Consider the following 19,438-nt stretch of genomic DNA (forward strand, 5'->3'; position numbering starts at 1 on the left):
TGCAGGTGTGTGCAGTCGACAGCAGGAGTTAACATATCGTTTTGTGTGCAACTCGTTTTGATGATGGAATTCGTCTTAATGCTGTTAAAGGGCTCTGGGTCGACACAGTTCACTCCGACAGTTGAGAGGAACCAAAATAAGATGTAGTTGATTAAAACAGCTTGTTCTCTAATGGTTACACCCCTGAAGCGAGTGTCTTCACTGTTGAATGGTTGGAGCGGGTTGTTTACTAAGTAGAGAGTTGGTGGTTTGATCCCCGTCTCCCCCATCCTGCATGCCAAAGTGTCTTTGGGCAACAAACCGAAAGTGCTGCTCATAGATGGATTGTCCATCTTGGTTCCAAAAGGCAGTAAACCGTAACACCCGCCTGGTTTGGTTAGTATTACTTCAAGTAATTATTTTATTCCAATTTCCATTACTTGTATTACGGCTTGAATGCTGACAAACGCGCTCTTATATGGAAACGCACACATACATTTTCCTGTCGTGCCCACTGTGCAAATCTTTGTTAATTTGTTTGCAGATCTTTCATTTGAAAGTGATGAAAGAAATATGAGTCTGAAGACTGAGCACATAATGAAGCAAATGAAGTATGAGGAGGTGATGGAAAAGCTGTGAGAAAGAGAGAATGGCAGAGTGTGTTGTTGCCATTAACTGGAAATTAGTTCAGATTGATGTGTTGCATAATAAATGGAGAAGTGTGAATACAAAATACACCCATGCTTTTAATTTTTTAATTGCTATGTTGGAGTTGGTCTTTGTGACTGGAGTGAGCATCTGTTTGTACAAAGAGCGCGGATTTAAGTAGATTGGTGTTGAGTATTTATAATAAATCTGCATGTGCCTTGTTGACCTAGATCTTCTTGACCAACTGTAAATGTTATGTAAGTGTAATGTCTCAACATCTGGAATACAGAGGCTGAACGAGTGGTCGAAGGCACAGACGCACATCGCTACCACTCTCCTCCGTTACAGCTTTTTTTTTTTTTGCTTTTATCCTTTCGTAACCCTGCTCAGGGATCTTGTATTCCTCAAACTGCATTTTTTCAACTTGAAGATGCATTATGTAATATTTGAAGAGCCACAAAATCAATGCTTAGAAGTAGAGACAAACTAGAAGTGGAAAAAAGTGATCATGGCTTACTATACTCTTTCCTCATTTCACCAGTAACACAGTTTGTTTGCTTGAAACATCTTTTTACAGGAGGTTTGGTACCGAGAGACTGAGTCATACATTCCAGGGATTGGATAGAAAACCAAAACAAAAGGCTTAGCAATAAAGATACACATGAAGTGACTGTTAATGCGATGCAATACGATTCACCCAAGTTGCGATACAAGGGGATTCAACATGATTTGATTCAACACGATACAGTTCCCTGCAAAATAATCACAATTCTTTCCAACTCAATGCAACACTTGATTTCTTTGATTCCTCTAAAGCGGACTGCAAATCCTAAATCGAGCAAAAACAGTGGCGGGGCCTGTTTTGCAAATGGAATGAGATTATCTAACAGTTGATTTGTCACAATTCACTGGAACACGTAGCTCCTCTTCCTCTCCCCCCTCAGTGATGATCAGTGTTTCACCTGGAGTTAATCCAAAATGGCATCAGTGCACCCTTTGTAAACAGTGAACAGACATCTGTACAATATGTTTCCTTGTTATTTTTTTAATATTTTGCCGTAGTTGAATCTCAAGTCATCATGGTGGCGTCTCAAACCAGAGTCCTTTATCGGCCATCGTTTGAAATCTAGGATAAAACAGCTGACGCTAACTTGGCTAACAAGCTGCAGCTCAGCCGACTCCACCTGCCCAAAGGGATTTAGCTCACCCCAAGGTTAGGGACACTATATCAGGAAAAAAAGGACAAACCTGCGGTGATTATTTTTCCTGTCCCCATGGTTCTCTCAACCTTGCTCCCTTTTATCTCTCCGTCACTGTCTGTCTGTCATGTCAGCAGTTGCCATGGCGTTGATTCGTGGTTATTATGGGGTATTAGAGTGTGAGCTGTCCCTCTAACCATGTCATCCAGAGGGATTGGACAAGGGGTTAGGAGAGTGTGTTTGCAGGGGTTTCAGAAGACTTTAAGACTTTCTGTGTCAGGGAGGATTTAGACTGACATTTGGTGTGAGATGTTTAGTGCTGCCTGTGTGTGTGTGTGTGTGTGTGTGTGTGTGTGTGTGTGTGTGTGTGTGTGTGTGTGTGTGTGTGTGTGTGTGTGTGTGTGATATAAAAAAATGGTATTTGATGTTGAAATGTGTAGAATTACTTCCAGTGTTGTCACATGTACGCTTTGGTTGAAAAGACCTTTTGGTTTCCGCACATGACTTACAGAGCATGGTTCAGATCAGCAGCTGCAATTTAAACGCCACATAAACCCGCTCGCCTCCACAGACAGCTCCACCTTAGAGTCGAATGAGTTGGAGCAGCGTGAATGTCCGTCCAAAGAAGTTTTAATTAAAATATAAGAAACCATTCTTACAGTTTCCTGTGTCCTTAAATATTATATTTAAAATTTAAATTAAGTTTGAGTTTTGTCTTCCTCTCATTACTTTCTGTTAAAGCAACATTGTTGTGGGTGAGACTGATCAGAGCCTCCGTGCGCCGTGGAAACTGGACGGCTCATGCAGGAATAATGGTCAGAAATCCTGTGCAACCAGGTCGGCAGCTGAATTAACACAGACCTGCACAGACCTCAACCTTGTGTCCGTACATGTGTGGGTGCCTCCACACCAAGACTTTACACCATCAAAACTCACTGACCTTTACAAAAACTGCAGCAGGGATTTGGCACAAAGCTAACACACACACACACACACACACACACACACACACACACCCTCTGTCTCTCTCGCCACCTCATCATCACTTTATTACTTCCTGCTTTTTTTAACCTCCTGCCTCCCTCTGTATCCCGATCTCTTTTTTCTCCACCCTCCATTTCCTTCCTCATTTCCCACATCATATCCTTTCCTGCTCTCCATATCACCTCACTATTCTTGGATGGTAATTTCTCTCCCTCCTGGTCCAGCCTCTCCATCCCCTACGACTCCTCCCATGATCCCTACACCACGTCATGACATAATCACCGCTGCCCTCCTCTTCTTCCTCACTTCTGTTCGCTCTCATCCTCTCTTACTGTACTATGGGGTTTTTATTTTTTATTGGGCACGGTAAGCTTGTTAGCAGCCGGTGGCACGGTTTCCCCAGCCTCAGGAATTAAGCTCACAGTCTGAGAGATGGAGCTTGGTGCTATATTTTTTATGGCCAAAAATCCCACACATTTACAGGGAGTAAATCAACATCAATATATGCTAAGGCTTTCTTTCTTATTAGGAAAAGGATCGGAAATAGCATCTGAAATTAAATAGCTTCCATTAGAACCAAATACAAATTGAATTCTTCACAAGTATCTCCTCGTACTGGATGCTTGCACATGCACAGTGGACGGGTGGATTTCTTCCAGACGGACGGGGCTTTATCAGGACTCTCCAGGCCACCCAGAGGAAGGAGGGAGGTTTGCATGGTGTGTCAAGGATGGATGGATGGATAAAAGGGAAGAGGGAGTGGGGGATAGAAACATGGCTGGAATTGCGTGAGGAGATGGGGCGTGGGGCGGGTAAATGGGGGATCAATTTTGCCCAGGGCTCATGGGGCCCCTTATCCAGCTGTGGATTAGGGACGCATACATAGATGCGTGTGTGTGTGTGTGAGCGCTTTGAGTGCACCACGCCATGTGTGTGTGACAGCACTTTGAATTATGCTTGCATACGATATGTGCATGGCTTCACGCTTGATTTGTGTATGTGCAAGAAAGGCTGCAATAATGACATGTTGCCTGGGCATTGTTTCATATTTTGTATATTTTCCTGTGTGTGTTTTTGTGTGTTTGTGTGTGTGGACACACTTGGGTTGAATGTCTTTGCCCCCAGTGGTCGATCCAAAGCCCTTTAGCTGAGGGAGGGGAGAAGAGAGGGATGCAGGAAGGCTGTGCAGAGGCAGCGGAGGTGCAGGTCAGGGAGGAGGAGGGATTGGCATTTCAATATCCTGAGAGGATTACTGGCCAAGCTTTAGATGGCTGGTCCCTGTAGAGTTACATGGGCCTGAGAGATGGGAGAATAAAGGGAGGAGAGGAGAAGGGGATGAATATAGAAGTGCAGGGATGGGGGAGAGGTTAGAGATGCAGCATTTTGAGCAAAGTGCCTCGTGGGTGCAGAGGAGTGAAGAAGCCAAAAGTGCACAGGTTTCCTCAAGAATGATGTGCATGGAGGAGAAACTTTTTGTGTGTGAAGTATCTGGAGTTATCTGGTGCTTTAAACAAATCAAGTATGGGAGAAAACTGAATATGAACTGTACTGTGCAGGTTCCTGGAGACGAGAGGAGGCGTAGAAGCTGTAGAGATTAAAGAGGCAGAGATAGAGAGGGATCTGAAAAGAGTAAAGAAAGGTGAGACACACCACAGGATGTAGACGGTGTAAGAACACAGGCTGTTAAGTTGCAGGAGTTTGAAATTTGAGGGAATGCGTGAAGTAAGCTCAAAAGAAAAGAGAGCAAACTAGAATGGCAGTCAGCAGAGTGCATACAGTTCCCTTGAATTCAATCAAGCGCAGAATAAGTTCACCGAATGTACCTTATTTTACCATCAAGATCTATGGAGTCAAGTATTAAAGTAAATATACGTATTATCTGTATTGTTTATTCTGTAATAAAAAAGGTTTTAATATTGGCTCATGTCAGCAAACATAAAAGCTGATGCTAATATGTCAAAAGCTCATACACACCACACGTCCAGTTTTTAAAACAGGCTTTACATTACAAACCCTGAGTCTCAAACACAAGCAGGTGTAACACATGTGGCGTCGTCTTCATCTGCTTATTCTAAATCTCATTTTTTAAACTTTTTCCAACAGTTCAGAGTCACAGAGGACAGTTTGCATTCAGCCGTTGTCAACAGGTTGAGTAGGTACTCTGGACCGGCCCTTCAATGTGATGTAAATGTGAAAGCTGCTTGTTTGAATGATGAAGGAAGATAAAAAGGAACACAAAGCTGGAGGTGGAGTTGTCTCTGACTCATCTTACAGAACCTTGTAATTTTCTAAGAACTCTGGAGTTCACATTTCAGCTTCACTGTTTGAATATTTATGGGCTTGACTCTGAATTAATTTGGTAACTCAACTTCACGGCATTGTGACAGAAAAAAAAAAAAACTGTCAGGTAATGTTTATTCTTCCCTCCACCGAATGAGTGCTTCTCATCTGTCAAAGTACAAAACTGCCACTTTGTCGTCTTGTTCCCATTTGCCCTCTCTTCATCTTCTTCACCTTCTCTCCACTCCTCTGCATGGAGGCGTCTGGATCCTCTTTTTTTCCCTCCTTAATTAGAAGTGATGGGAAGGTGCAGGCTTCAGCAGGCACCAAATGAATAGAGTCATCAAGCTACTTTTCGGGACTATAGCCCAGCCACTTAAGACGCTTTGTCACCCTGTGATGGAAATTTTAATTGCCTACCTCTTGGCTTATAATTGGAGTCTATAAAGAGGCATTTTCGGGCCTTCGGCGTGTGTGCTCTGGATTTAGAGGGGGTTTCTTGTTGTTGGAATTGTAGTTTTGACTTATGAACAAAAACAAAGCTAGGAAGTGGTGGATGGCACACGCAATGCTATCCTCATAATCGAAGTATTATACAGAGCTCAGGGGCCGTCTTTGATGCACATCTTTAGCCTGAGCTCCCTCAGGAGGGGGGATAAACAGGTGAAAACACAAACTCTTATTGCTGCTAAGAGACCACCGAGAGGAGTTCAAACTTCAAAATGTCTCATTTACTCCGTCTGATACTTGGTGAGGTCTGGATCCCGCCTCTGTGGAGAGGGCTTTTCCGAGTTTGTCTGTGGAAGACATCTTTGTTTTTTTGTGTTTTTGTCGGGGGAAGTGAGTTGTGTGTAGATGCAGCTGGGTGGGTGACAGACAGTTCAACTCATCAGACCAATGTTGAGCACACATGCACACACACAAACAGACACACACCTTTTTTTCTTTCTCTGCACCTTGTTTACTTTTCATTCCATCATCTAATAAAAACAACACATGCAGTAAATAGTTTTGGACACATCTGTAAACTCTGGGTAGAAATAATAGATATCTGTCCTCATGCACAGCAATGATGTCCCAGGAGATACATTGAGGGAACTTTTTTATTGTAAGGGGTGAGCACATGTACTTGTCCACATAAGAGTGATCAGCCCCTTCTGTCCAACGGCACTTGAACTGTGTCAGTCGTAAAGGAAAGGGGATATTTAGGTGCGTGTGTATCTGCATTACCTTTTCTCTTCAGCTCTGCCGGGGCCGACAGATTATTTCTTCACCTTCTTAGTCAAACTCCTGTGTGTGTTTTTATTTGTTAGAGGCTCCAGACGGAGGCTGTCTGGGTTATTGGACGTGTTCTGATCAGACCATGTCTTTGCCTTTAGGCTAAAGCACACTGGGCCAGGAGAGAACTCTGAATCAGTCAGGGTGCAGCTGTCAAGAGCAGTTTAAGCAACTCAGCCCAAAATCACCTCTTCCCTGCAGGAGCATGATATTCCAGTTTTAACAGATTTGTAAGCTCATTGAAGGCTGAGGCAAGATGTTACACTGAGTTTATGACTTATAGCGGAAATACAACAGCTTTCTTTTTCTTTGAAATCCGAATCGCATCAGACAAACCTTAATAAAGTCAATTTATTATCACTCTTAAATTGTATATATTTCTACATTGTGAAGGTGCAAGATTGTTTCATCATGTCATTGCATGCTTTTAAACAGGGTTCAGTATTTTTTGCACAGTTTTTGCACTCACTGTTCTGGGTCTTTTCTCTCGCCCACCTACCTACTGACTTACATGTTTAATCAGTGAGACTTTCTTCTGCTACATGCACACATACATGTACACGATCAGACACATTGCAAGCATACAGAGTTTAGATGGAAATGTGCCTCACTCAGGTGTCTTTCCCTGCATTGTTACTCAGCCTTGCAGATAAAAAATATGTGTGTGTGTGTGTGTGTGTGTGTGTGTGTCCGTGTGTGTCCTCCCCTCTAAACACCACCCCCTCCCCTTTTCTTCCTATACTGCTCTGAATGATAATAACCACAGATAATACCTTTTCTGACAGCATCTGCTCACCTCACCTCTGAAGCTGGATCCTGGATAATATCTTCTCCTTTTCCTTCTCTTCTTCTGTTGCAATTCCATTTTCTCCTGCTAATTGAGTGTACGTGTGCGTATTACGGATGAGGCGTGCAGGTGGTTGCACGCTTCACCGCTGGGGCAGGCTGATGGCCACAGGTTATGGCCAAAAACAAATATTATTAACAATATAGCAATATTTTTAGGCTATATCATTATACACGCTATTTATCTCAATATTTTTGAAATCTCCTTTAAGTCACTGTACAAATGTTAAATTCATAAAAGTCCACATTAAGTCGCAAAGCATTCTGCCCCTGGCCCCCTACTATAAAGTCGGCAGAGAGCCTGGAGAAGTAGATGACGCTTCTAACATGAGGCTGATGCAAAAAAAAAAAAGAAAAGAAACATCTAGAAATGAAAAAGTGAAGTCATACATGTGGAAGAAACAGATAAAGATGTCAAGAGAGTTTGTGGTGATTGGAGCCGACCCCGTGACGATGGGGTATAAACAAAACCATGTGATCTCTGCAGCAGAGTTATTTCTCTGTGTCCCACCTCTGTATATTTTGATGCAGAATAACTAGCAGAAAAACAAAGTACACATACATTAGTTAAGTCAAAACATAATCTGTCAGTGTCTTTTAAAATGATAGAATTAACTCTGAGCATAGTGCTGCTGTGGAGAATGTGTGTTTTCCAGCCCAAATAATAATGAAGGAAAAATATATAGATTTAAACACGTGATATATAAACAGGTGTAACTGATAAGATGAAGAGTTCTTGAGATATACACGTCACATACTAACAGTATGTTCTGTAATCACTAGATCGAGAAGAAGTCACTGTTATTTTGTATTATTCTTTTTTAATTTTCTAAGACATACAGGTGGATGGAGGGTGAGGAGGGGAGGGAAGAGGGTAAGGAAGGGAGTAGGGGGGAGTTGGGATGAGGGGATAGTTGACAGGGCAGAGGGAGATGAAGGATGGGAGAGGAGATTAGTGGAAGTTGAAATATTTGAGGCGAAAACTGGAGAACCACCTGCTCGTTGTCTCCTCACTTTCCTCCTTCTCTCGCTTCTTCCTTTCTTTCTCTTCCTCCTTCTCTCGCTTCTTCCTTTCTTTCTCCTCCTCCTTCTCTCGCTTCTTCCTTTCTTTCTCCTCCTTTTTCTCCTTCTTGGCCCTCTCCTTGTAGTTGTCGTTCTTTAAGGTCAGTTCCTGAAAAGACAGAGACAACTTATGTTTCATTCTTTTCTACTTCAAAGTCTGAATCTGAAACAAATCAACAATCCATTATTATTCTAATCAGAATGAGCTGATCTGTAACGTACCACCACCTCAGTGTTCTGCTGCATCAGGAATTTTATGTCATCCGTCAGCTTGATTTCTTTTTTGAGCGACTCCTCATCCTTGATGGACCACCTCTTATCGTAATCTCTCATTTGCTTTTGCAGCTGCTCTATTTTCTCAGACCTGGCCTCATTTTCGAGAACGCAGTGCCGCAGCTTGTCCTCCAAGCTCTCCTGAAGAGCCTCAAGCTTGTCTTTCCACTCGTGTTGGATCTTTTGGGTCTCAGCCTGCTGGAGCTTCAGATCCGCATTCAGGGAGAAGACCTCTTCCTCTTTTACTTTAAAGCTCATTTTCATGTTTCTGAGCTCTGTCTTCAGCTCCTTCTCACTGGCTTTTGCAGACTCCACGCGCTGATTCAAGGTGGTCAGGTCGTCTTTGGACTTAAACAGAAATGAGACAGAAGACTTCAAGTGCTCAACCTCCTTCTTCATCTCTTCTCCCCAGGAAATATTTTTCATGGAGATCTGCTTCTTGAAAGAAGCATTTTGAGCCTCCAGCTCCTTCAGACACGCGTTTTGAGCCTTCAGCTGGGCGTTTTCGGCCTTCAGCTGGGCGTTTGCAATCTTCTGCCAGTTGCTCTCAGTCTCCAGCTCCTTTAGAGAGGCGTTTTGAGCCTTCAGCTCATCCAGACAGGCGTTTTGAGCCTTCAGCTGGGCGTTTTCTATCTCAAACTCCTTCAGCTGGGCATTTTCAGCCTTAAGATGGGCGTTTTCTGCATCCAGCCCCTTTAGACAGGCGATTTGAGCCTTCAGCTCATCCAGACAGGCGTATTCAGCCTTTAGCTGGGCGTTATTTACCTCAAACTCCTTTAGCTGTGCGTTTTCAGCCTTCAGTTTTGCGTTTTCTACATCCAGCCCCTTCAGATAGTCGTATTTAGCCCTCAGACAGGTGTTTTCAAGCTTCAGATGGGCTTCTGCAATCTTCTGCCAGGTGCTCTCATTCTCCAGCTTCTTTAGATAGGCTTTTTGAGCCTTCAGCTCATCCAGACAGGCGTTTTGAGCTGTCAGTCGGGCGTTTTCTACCTCAAACTCCTTCAGCCGGGCGTTTTCTACCTCAAACTCCTTCAGCTGGGCGTTTTCAGCCTTAAGATGGGCGTTTTCTGCATCCAGCCCCTTTAGACAGGCGATTTGAGCCTTCAGCTCATCCAGACAGGCGTTTTCAGTCCTCAGCCAGGCGTTTTCAGGCTTCAGATGGGCGTTTGCAATGATCTGCCTGTTGTTTTCACACTCCACCTGCTTCAGACGGGCATTTTCAGCCTTCAGACAGGCGTATTCAGCCCTCAGCTCCTCGTCGTCCATCTTCAAGTCCTGATGGGCCTCATCTGCTGAGCTGTTGATCCTCTCCATGTCAACTACCAGGTGCTGCATTGTAGCAAGAATGTTTCTGCAAGTATTTTCTTCTGTAGCCGTGTACAAAAGTTGTTGTCGAGTATCCTCTTGTTCTGTGATGGTCAAAAGTTGCAGGAGAGTCATGTGTGGTTCCACTGAGACATTTTTCTCTTAAATAGGTGAGCAAATTGGCTTTGATCTGTTTCATTTTGCAACACAGACTCATCCTCCTTTGATCACTTCAGAGTCATACTTCAATGTCATACTTCAATGTCATACTTCAATGTCATTTTTCAAATTCATACTTCAAAGTCATACTTCAGCCAATCAGTGCACATACCAACAGGGGTAGGTTAACAGTGTGGAGCAGCACGGGAGCTGGAAGCTGCAGACATGGTGACCCACCTTCTGCTGGAGTGTCATGTTGTTCTTATGAACTGTAGGGACACACCTTTCAAACAGCCAGAGGAAATGCTGTGGTCAGGATCCTGAAAACTGTGAGTCTAACACTGTACTTCTCCCAGTACTGCCTAGAAGTTTTTTACATATTCACAGACAGTACCAGGAGGATGTTACGGTGTTAGACCACATTAGAGAGCGTGGGGATGACAACACTGTTACTGCAGCATATCAACATTTTATTTATTGGCAACATGGCTCTTTAGGCCAGGGAACCCATCTTGTCATACCCAGCTGCTGTATTTGTCCCTCTGCTGTCTCTTACTATTTTGTAATGAATATATTAATATTTCCCACTATAAATATTTGTTCAATTGAGTTTACACTGTAATGAAAAGTGCAATAATAAAAGGGGACATTAAACAGATTTGCTGTATTTATGTTGTATATATATTATATACAAAAACTGATTTTTTACACAGGTTGGTGCGCCTAAATGTTCTCCCTCCTCCGCTGTCAGTCACATAAATCGCTCCACCATCCATTTAACCCCAGGTAGACACCAGGGGTGTTGCACCCAGAGGGAACAGCACGCTGGCTTCCTATTAACCCTTTCAGGATGAGCAGGCCTGATAGATACAGGTCTCTCAATCATCCCTGCCTCCAACTTACAGCTTCACACACACGCTCGTCTTTCCATTCTGCGTGCACTCACTCTTTTCAATATGCACAGGCACACAGGAGCGTGGTAAGTTGCACATGTGGCAGAGATAGTAAGAAGTAGAACAATGAGACCCCCCTCCTCTTGACAAGACGGATGTCATCTCAGCAGAGGCACAAACTGGCCTGTGGGGAATAGCAGATCCCCCCGAGAACAGACATGGAGACGGAGCTGCGTCGGGTAAAGGGAGAGATAAGGATTGAGACAGGGTGAGAGAGTTTCCAGAGCGAGGGACGCATGGAAGTGAGGAAGTGGGGGGGTCTGAATGACTGTGGGACGTTCAGCCAGCCTTGTGTTGTCGCCCCTGGGGAGAGCAACTCCTCTGCCTGCCTCTTCTGATAACGAAACTGAGATGGCGGTTGCACCTCGGCAGCCTCTGTACACAAGTGCCCACAGGAGCAGCTGCCATTTTGGGCCAAAATCTTTTTAGAGATCAACCTGCCATGCACCAGCACATGAATACATTTATATTCTTTATATTATGTGGCTTTAGCTTTTTTTTTTACATTGAACACTGGCATCAGCCGTTAAGTGTATGTTTCATCATGCAATATTTGCCTTTATCCAGTTTTGCATCCGTCACATGTTATAATGTCTGGACGTTTGCCTGCTTCATTCTCACTTGGGCTCACAGGGTTACACTGATATCAGCAGTGTTGTGTGCGTTTTTTTGACGTTCCCTGTTATTGTCATGATTTAAAAGAATCAGGTAAACTGAACCTTTCAAAGTAAAAGATAATACTAGATAAATACTTAACTAGTGCACCACAAAATAGATAATATTCATGTGTTGCTTTATATTTTAACAAAAATATCAGAGGAGAAACGAGAATCTCTGACACTCAGCCCTAGCTTGTACAAGTGTACTTCCTGTTTTTCATTTTGTGCCAACTTCTATCATCCTACTTCCTCATCCCTCACTTTTCGCTCTGATCATAGTGTCCCTTTGAAGTTTATTGACCATTATCTGTATCAGTGGCTGGAAGGTGGTGCTGCGGCGCTTCCATACAGGATCTTATCAGCAGATGTATGTCCGTGTGATGAGTGCCTATCAGCGTGCCTTCCGTGTGATTTCTTCCCGTGTGATGAGGCTTTGAAAACATCTGCTGTGCACTTCCCCTGCAGGATTGGAGAGGCTTCCATCACCTCTTCTACACGACTTGAAGAAAATCATTGTGCAATTGTGTGTGTGCGCCTTTGTGTGTATGTTGCAGATGAATGTATGAGTGCAAAAGCCATTTCAGTCCGCTGTCAACATTCATCATTGATATCTTCCCCTTGAACACTGAGCCAGACCCAACACTACCCACAAATTGCCGCCGTACACTACTGTGTGTGCAGAGTGTGTGTTGAAGGGGTGGCGAAACAGTATCTGCCTGGGGGAACATGTGTGAGTCTTGGAAACAATTAAATCCCCTTAGTAAACATTGCTCATTAGCTGTGTCCAAACTCTTCATTGACATACAGATGGGTTTTGAATTGGGAAAGTTAGCGGGCAAATTCTGTGAAGTTTCTTTCACATGTACACAGCAGGAGATTGTGTGGGTCAGCTGCATTAACAACAGGAAAAACTTGGGAGCATCTAGATGAGGCAGGACATGACAATTTCTCGAGTCTCATTATCTTTCGTTATCTATGTTACGTCTAAAACTATTATAATCTCTACACAACTAAAGGTCCCTGAAAGATCCCATCTTCCTTGTGACTTCTTGTTCCTAGAAGACATTTTCTAGAAAGATAAGGAAACACAAGCAGCAGCACACATCCGCCAGCATATTCAAGGTTCTGGGTCATATTTCTTTTTTTCAATAATGTGCCAATTATTTAAACGTTTCCTACAAAGGAAGGCAGCTGAGTGCTAAAGTGTCAGATGAGGTCACTTCCATTCGAACGTAAAAGTTTGATATTGAACTCACTTGAATAAACTTCATCAGCTCAGATGCTTCCTGTTTCTCTGTCACAGAAGTTAGAGCCCACGTTTGTTTTCTGTTGCAGAGGTGGATGCATCACGTCTGTATCGGAGCCTTGAGCTGATTATATGTGTGCACACCTGTTTTTGATGTGTCAGCCTGAGCCGTGATGTGATCTGGAGTTTGGAGGCAGGCACCGGTTTTATGCATAATTCAGCACACAAGGAAGGAAAGAATAGCAAACAGTAGCCTGCAGTTGTGTATGTGGAGAGCAGATTGGCACTGTGTTCTTGGTTTAGTGTGTGAGACTGAACTTCTCTCTGTGTTTCGGGCGGCGGAGGCTTTGAGAGAGAAGAGTGCGTCCGTTCAAACGTCCCTTTCAATCTTAACTGTGACCTCACTCCCTGCCTATGTTCTCTTTTCTCCATTTCTTTTCTCCTTAACAACCTTCCTGTCTCACTCGTACAATTTATACTTACTGTTTTCTCTTTATGTTCCGTGAAGGTAATTTCTTTATTTTCCAAAGAGCTTGACTGCAATATTACCTCCTTAATTGTATAATAATTCATGACTGTACATGTTCATTGATAAGAATTGTATCGTCTTCTTTTTATATCTTTACTGCTGCTCTACCTGCTGTGTTTGTATCTGTACATTATGTTGCCTTCACATTATGTGGGAATATTCACTACAATGCCTCAAAAAAAAGTGTTTACTTTCAAAATACCACTACATACTTTGAATGTCCATGATATGTATTTAAGTGTTTCATATTGAATATACATGAAATTAGTATTATTTATGTCAACAGAAATTTTACAGTGTCACCATAAACAAAGCAGTTGTCTCCAGGGAATTTCACAATTTCATTAGAGTTTTACTTTTTTATTTCTTTTTTAAAGTTTCATCTAATAATGCCAGTTAGTTTAAATTTGTAATCTCATTTAAATATATATATATATATATATATATATATATATATATATATATATCTCATTTCTTTTCCATGGGAAATAATGTCAAATATGAATCAAAACAGGCACCAAAATATCTATGTATCCTGTGAAACTTCATCATGTGGGATTTAATTCATTTAGATCATCATAACCCTACATTTCTTATTTTATCGTCATAATGAATATATGTAAATGATAGAAATAACACAATCACTTCTTATTGAATTATTTAAATCCATATTTGAATATAAATCTAATGTTAGATTTTAGCTTAGTGTTTTCCACATTCCTAGTATACAAGTCTTAATGAACTCAGACATTATGACATTGACTTACATTCATTTCCTGGAGTCTTACTCTTCCCTTAACTAGAACTTGACTTACCCTAGACCTTATTCTTAGTTTAACCTATATCCTGTTGATCTTTTTAGGTTATGCAGACTCATTTTTTCCTCATAAGTCCTCACCACACGACTGCGGAAACAGATATAGGTCCCCACAACATGAGGAATACCTGCACAACACACACACCTTTGTTACATAGCCATCTTTCCTCTATAATACAAAAAGTCACAGAAGTCTTCATGAATAATTTATAATACCTGTGTTTTCATAGACATCAAAAACCGTCAGATGGAGATGGACAGTGAGAGAAACAGACAATGTGTGTGTGTGTGTATTGAGTGTGTCTTTGATCGCTTGCCCAAAATGACTGTATTATCCTGCTGTTTGAGAGGTGGACTGAAGGAGCTGCACAGATGCTGTGCACGTGCGTGTGTGTGCATGTGCGTGTGTGTATTTGAGAGACATTATTTTGGTTAAATGTGAGTGACAGACAGAACATATTCATCAGTGTCGCTGTTTTCATCGAGGAACCAGATGAATTGATGCTAAAAGGTCAGAGAAGAGAAGAGCAGGAAGTGCGGGGAGAGTATGAAAGAGGAGTCGTCAGGGTGACTGACGGGAGAAGGAGAGAATAAAACCAAATGAGAAACCGGAACAGAATGTGCACATGAAGACACAGGAAGTCTCTTGAAGACACCCCTACACCCACATGCCGCTAACCTTAATGGCCTCAGTGGCACCGCTCCTCACAAACGTAAAAGCCTTTTGAATAACCCCTTAATTTTTCTCAGTATTTTTGACTGACAATCCATTTAGCTACATCGTTAAACATGGAATAATTAGCACTCGAGCAGGAGTGGGTGGTGCTCGCTGATTATCATATGTGCTGCCTGTCGTTTGTTGACAGACCAACAAAGAACCGGTCGTCCTCCAGTTATGAAATTGTTTGTGGCGAGCGAGCGCCATTACGCAGAATCTCATTTGGAAAAGCTCTGTGCTGATAATTCGTCCTTTCTTTTCTGTAGTGATCAATAAGAGGTGGACGATCTGTCAGGATAAGTCTCAACAGCGCTCCCCCGATCCGGGGGAGAGAGAGAGAAACAGGGAGTTCAGTTGAAGAACATCTCCATCTGTTAGTCTAGTTAGTGTCGATGCAGACCTGTCAGTCAATCCATATCTGTATCGATCCATTGTCCGTCCCAGTGTAACGACCCAGGCTCAGTTCGATGCAAAGGGACATTCGCCGAGTTTGTCCATCAGTGGGGAATTTAATTACGAGTTCTCTGACACTTCGGTTTCAATTAATCCATTACCTCTGTATCCTACTTTCCTTTGTCTTCTTCCTCTCGTCTCTGTATATCCATATTCCACTTGTCCATCTGTCCTTATCTGCACTCAAATTTCTTTGGCTTGCTCACTTCACATCACAGTCTGAAATATGCTGTATTTATATCATTGCTGTCTGTTCTCTGGCAAAATCCCCCTTATATGAGACTTCATCACTTAGGATTCCTCTCTTGACCTTTGCTTGCGCAGTCAAACTCTGTTTAAAGACTGGAAATACCGAGTTGAGATGACTTCTGGTGTCCTTGAGGAAATGCCTGACGCTGTAGTATTTGCATTGGATGAGAGTTTGGAATCCCCAAACTAATTTCTCCTCTTCTTCCCCTCTTCCTCTTTCTCTGCAGCGCCATCTCTGATCAGCGAGCTGCGAGCAGAGAAGATCGAACAGAAGAGCATAACTTTGGTGTGGAGGGAGCCATCCTACCCGAACAGCAGCCGCACCGAGTACGAGGTCAAGTACTACGAGAAGGTAAATTGCACACACTCAGATCAATCCATTATCTTTAACACTGATCCTTTTAAGGGTCGCAGGGACTGGAGCCAATCCCATCTAACATTGAGCGTGAGGCAGCATCCCCCCTGGAAAGGTTGCCAGCCTATCGCAGACACAATATGAGACAAACCACCGTTCATAACACCTATGGTTAAATTTAGAGTCTCCAATTAATCTAACTTCATCTGTGTGTCTTTGGACTGTGGGAGGAAGCCGGAGAAAGAAAACACGCTGACACAGGGAGAACATGCAAACTCCATAAAAAAAAGTCCTGGCTGAACCTGGGATTCGAACCAAGAGACTGATTATTGTGAGGCAATAATGCTAACGACTGCACTACTGTGCCACCAAAATGTCCAATAACAATAAATGAAACAAAATATAATGGTGTCTTTCTTGACTTCAGTTAAATCTGTCTTATTGTCTGTGGTCTCACGTTTTTATAAAATCAGCTACGAGTTGAAAATCCTCTAGTATTCTGTTGACGTTCAGTCTCCATCGTACTGCTCCTCATCTTTTTCTTTTTTATGGATAACTGTTCTAATTCCGTCGGCCTGATTACGATCATTTAACATTGCACTTAGTCAGATTGTGTCAGATTGTGTCCGCCCCGTCAACAGTCCTAGTCTTCACAGTAAATCTGTCATGCACGTAAACCACAGCTGTCAGGCTTCTCCATTTACATACGTTGCATTTTCTGGCAACATTTTTGTATTTGGCTGCGATGCATTCGCGCCCATTTTCACACCTCCCTCTCCTCTCTACGCTGCACCATATTTAACAAACCCCTGCTCCTTACCGCTCCACTCACACTTCTTTACTAAAAGAAATGGATTTAGAGGGAGGTTTGGGCGAGGAAAAACTTGAGAAAAGAGAAAAGATAACAGGAGGTGAAGAATGAGACGGCGGTGTGATAACAGAGTGAGATAAAAGGTTAGAGAGGGTATTAGGGACAGCTGTGGGGAAGATGACTCGGTGATAAGACGCTTGTAAGAGCACCGTGATGGAAATAAATGAATGGAGCTGCTTTGTGAGACTAGGTGGGGAAGAACAGTGGGAGAGAGGGAGGTGAATGGAGAAAGTGCGAGGGATGGATGGAGAATAACTGAGACCGAGATGAGCAAGTTGTAGAAAAGCCATGAAATGAAAAGGCAATATAACGACACTCTTGCAGCCTATTACAGTATAAAATATGTTTTTGCACCGTCAGTGCACGGCCGTTTCTCTTCCTTCTGTTTTTATATAAGCTGCAGCTTCACGATGTGTCTCCACATGTTGAAGTTAATAAAGATCATTCGTTAATCATCCAATAACACTTCAACATATGAGGCATTTAATATGTGTTTAGTCAGGGTCGTCAGGACCAACACATTGTTGCTGATGATAATAACGACAAACAACACTTGTGATTAATTCACAGTTTATTCATAACGTGACATTAGAACATGTCGTCTGTTGTTTTACTCCCACCGATCTCCACGGTTCCTCCCCGTCCTCCTCTGTTCATCCTGACTGTGACGGTCTGAATCACACTATGTTTTTTACTTCAAATGATGTCAAAAGCACAAGATGGCAGCAGCCATCTTTATACACAGTCTGATGCTGTCATTCTAATTTAACCTGAGTGGGATATGAATGTAGGCGCCTTATTTCGAATGATTAGACTTCTGCTTTTCTTCCTGTCTGGGTTTCTCATTATTTATTCCCTAAGCAGATTGACACGAATGTATTGAAAGCAGGTGAAAAGAACTCCTCAACTTTGAAACTTCGTCTGACTCCTTCAAAATGCGTCAGACTCTTTGAAACACTCGATAAATGAAACATTACCAAAGCCCTTGATTTGGTTACAGGCTTGTGTCACACGTCCTCCAGCTTAACAATCTGTGCCTTGGGAATGAACAAGGCATCTCTCACAAATGGATTCCACCTACTCGTCTCACTTCTGCTTCTCTCTGTGTTCTCTCTGTCTGCCGTGTCGCTTTCTGTCTGCGCAGGAACAAAAGGATCAGAGTTATTCCACCATGAAGACGGCCGCCACACGGATCAGTGTCAACAACCTCAAACCTGGCACCACATACGTCTTCCTCATCCGCCCTCTGTCCACGCCAGCCTCCTCCTCCTCCTCATCGTCCCTGTCCTCCTCCCCGCTGTCGTCATCTTCATCCTCAGCCTCCTCTTCCTCTACTTCCTCCTCTTCTTCGTCATCATCATCCTCCTCGTCTTCCTCCTCCTCCCCGCCACCCATCGACTACGGGGCGTACAGCGCTCCCCTGGAGCTGCAGACACTTGGCGAGTGTAAGTACCCGTTTTACGCCTCCTCCCCCGTTCTCTTCTTTCTCCTCGCTCCCTCCTCTCGCCACCGCCAAGCCAGATTGGGATGTGGGGTTTGTGTAGGCACCTGGCCAGCCCACACAATGAGGTGTGCTGCGAGTGTGAGCGAGATGGTGGGGGGTGGAATTTGACTGTGTCTGAGACTATGTGAAGATTGAAGATTTTAGCAGTAAGCTGTGAAACGGCTCCTCTTTGTGCAAGTTGATATAGTGTCGCCTGTGCCAGCTCACGTCTCAGTCTGGCTTTGTGTGTCTGTGTGCGTTTCAAACCTTGTACTTGTCATGAGGTCTTAGTTTTGAACCTTTCATTCACACAAGAAAGGAATTTGTTTTATGTAGTCATAACGCACAGGGCTGCTTCAACATTTAGTTTGACTCACTGTCCTCCTCAGTTGGTCAAAGAGCAGCTGAAAGAGACTTTTATTTATTATTCAGCGGTCGGGGTTGTGCTTTTCTTTCGGATGAGATAGATGTTTATTTTCTTTAAATATATATTTAATTATAGTGATTTTTTTTGTTATTATGTTTTGGGCATTTCAGTGTTGTATTATTTCCATTTCTTTTTAATTCCTTTTCAATTTAGTGAAGCAGGAGGTTTGTAAATATTTCAAACAATCTAATATTTGTGGGTCGATTTGAGAATATTAATGATGGGGGGGGGATTGTGCTTTACTGAAATAGGAAAATGTCAGTTTACCCTCCACTCTAACCAAACACCCATCAAATTAATTCGGCCTTTAAGGTCATTGCCTTGTTATTTGCTCTCATCTCCTGCTCTTGTTCACACTATGTCGTAATTGAATACACCACACATGCTCTGCGTGCCGGTGTGGTAAGATTGTGTGGATATGTTCCTGTGCCCCCAGTTCCTTTACCGTGAGATGTGTTTTTTTCGTTCACGTGTGTAATAACACAGTTTTCTTCCTGTTACCAGTGGCGCTGGCGTCCAGCGAGCAGAACCCAGTGGTGATCATTGTTGTCGTGTCTGTGGCTGCCCTCATCATGCTGCTCTCCATGGGAGTGGGACTGCTCATCTGGAGGAGGTAGATATGGATACACAGATGTAAACACACATGCATATACTGTATATATATA

General features: G+C 43.0%; 2 protein-coding genes across 4 annotated transcripts in view; one reads left to right on the plus strand and one right to left on the minus strand.

Annotated features, from left to right (window-relative positions):
- The window catches only part of LOC109643284 (ephrin type-A receptor 7-like), a 127,270-nt gene that overhangs the window by 84,542 nt on the left and 23,290 nt on the right, over window positions 1-19,438 (plus strand). For 2 of the 3 annotated variants that reach the window (XM_069516445.1, XM_069516446.1), the window contains exons 6-8: window positions 15,865-15,989; window positions 18,008-18,308; window positions 19,278-19,386. In XM_069516445.1, coding sequence (XP_069372546.1) covers window positions 15,865-15,989; window positions 18,008-18,308; window positions 19,278-19,386 — 535 coding nt within the window. Of the gene's footprint in view, window positions 1-15,864; window positions 15,990-16,226; window positions 16,359-18,007; window positions 18,309-19,277; window positions 19,387-19,438 lie in introns of those variants that run through there. The other variant, XM_069516447.1, reaches the window with a different exon arrangement.
- Window positions 8,014-9,958, minus strand: LOC138405910 (putative autophagy-related protein 11). The gene is made up of 2 exons (XM_069516450.1): window positions 8,499-9,958; window positions 8,014-8,385 (listed from the first exon to the last, which is right to left on the minus strand). Exons 1-2 carry the CDS (start codon window positions 9,882-9,884, stop codon window positions 8,167-8,169), a joined length of 1,605 nt encoding a protein of 534 aa, XP_069372551.1. The 5' UTR covers window positions 9,885-9,958; the 3' UTR covers window positions 8,014-8,166.

The sequence above is a fragment of the Paralichthys olivaceus genome, chromosome 20, assembly GCF_024713975.1.
Source record: "Paralichthys olivaceus isolate ysfri-2021 chromosome 20, ASM2471397v2, whole genome shotgun sequence".
Classification (NCBI taxonomy): Eukaryota; Metazoa; Chordata; class Actinopteri; order Pleuronectiformes; family Paralichthyidae; genus Paralichthys; species Paralichthys olivaceus.

Bases quoted from the DNA above. Each gene is read 5' to 3' on its own strand.
- LOC138405910 (XM_069516450.1), bottom strand. From the start codon at position 9,884: ATGCAGCACCTGGTAGTTGACATGGAGAGGATCAACAGCTCAGCAGAT. The intron at 8,386-8,498 runs GTACGTTACAGA...CTGTCTTTTCAG, and splicing joins AGCAGAACACTGAGGTGGTG to GAACTGACCTTAAAGAACGA.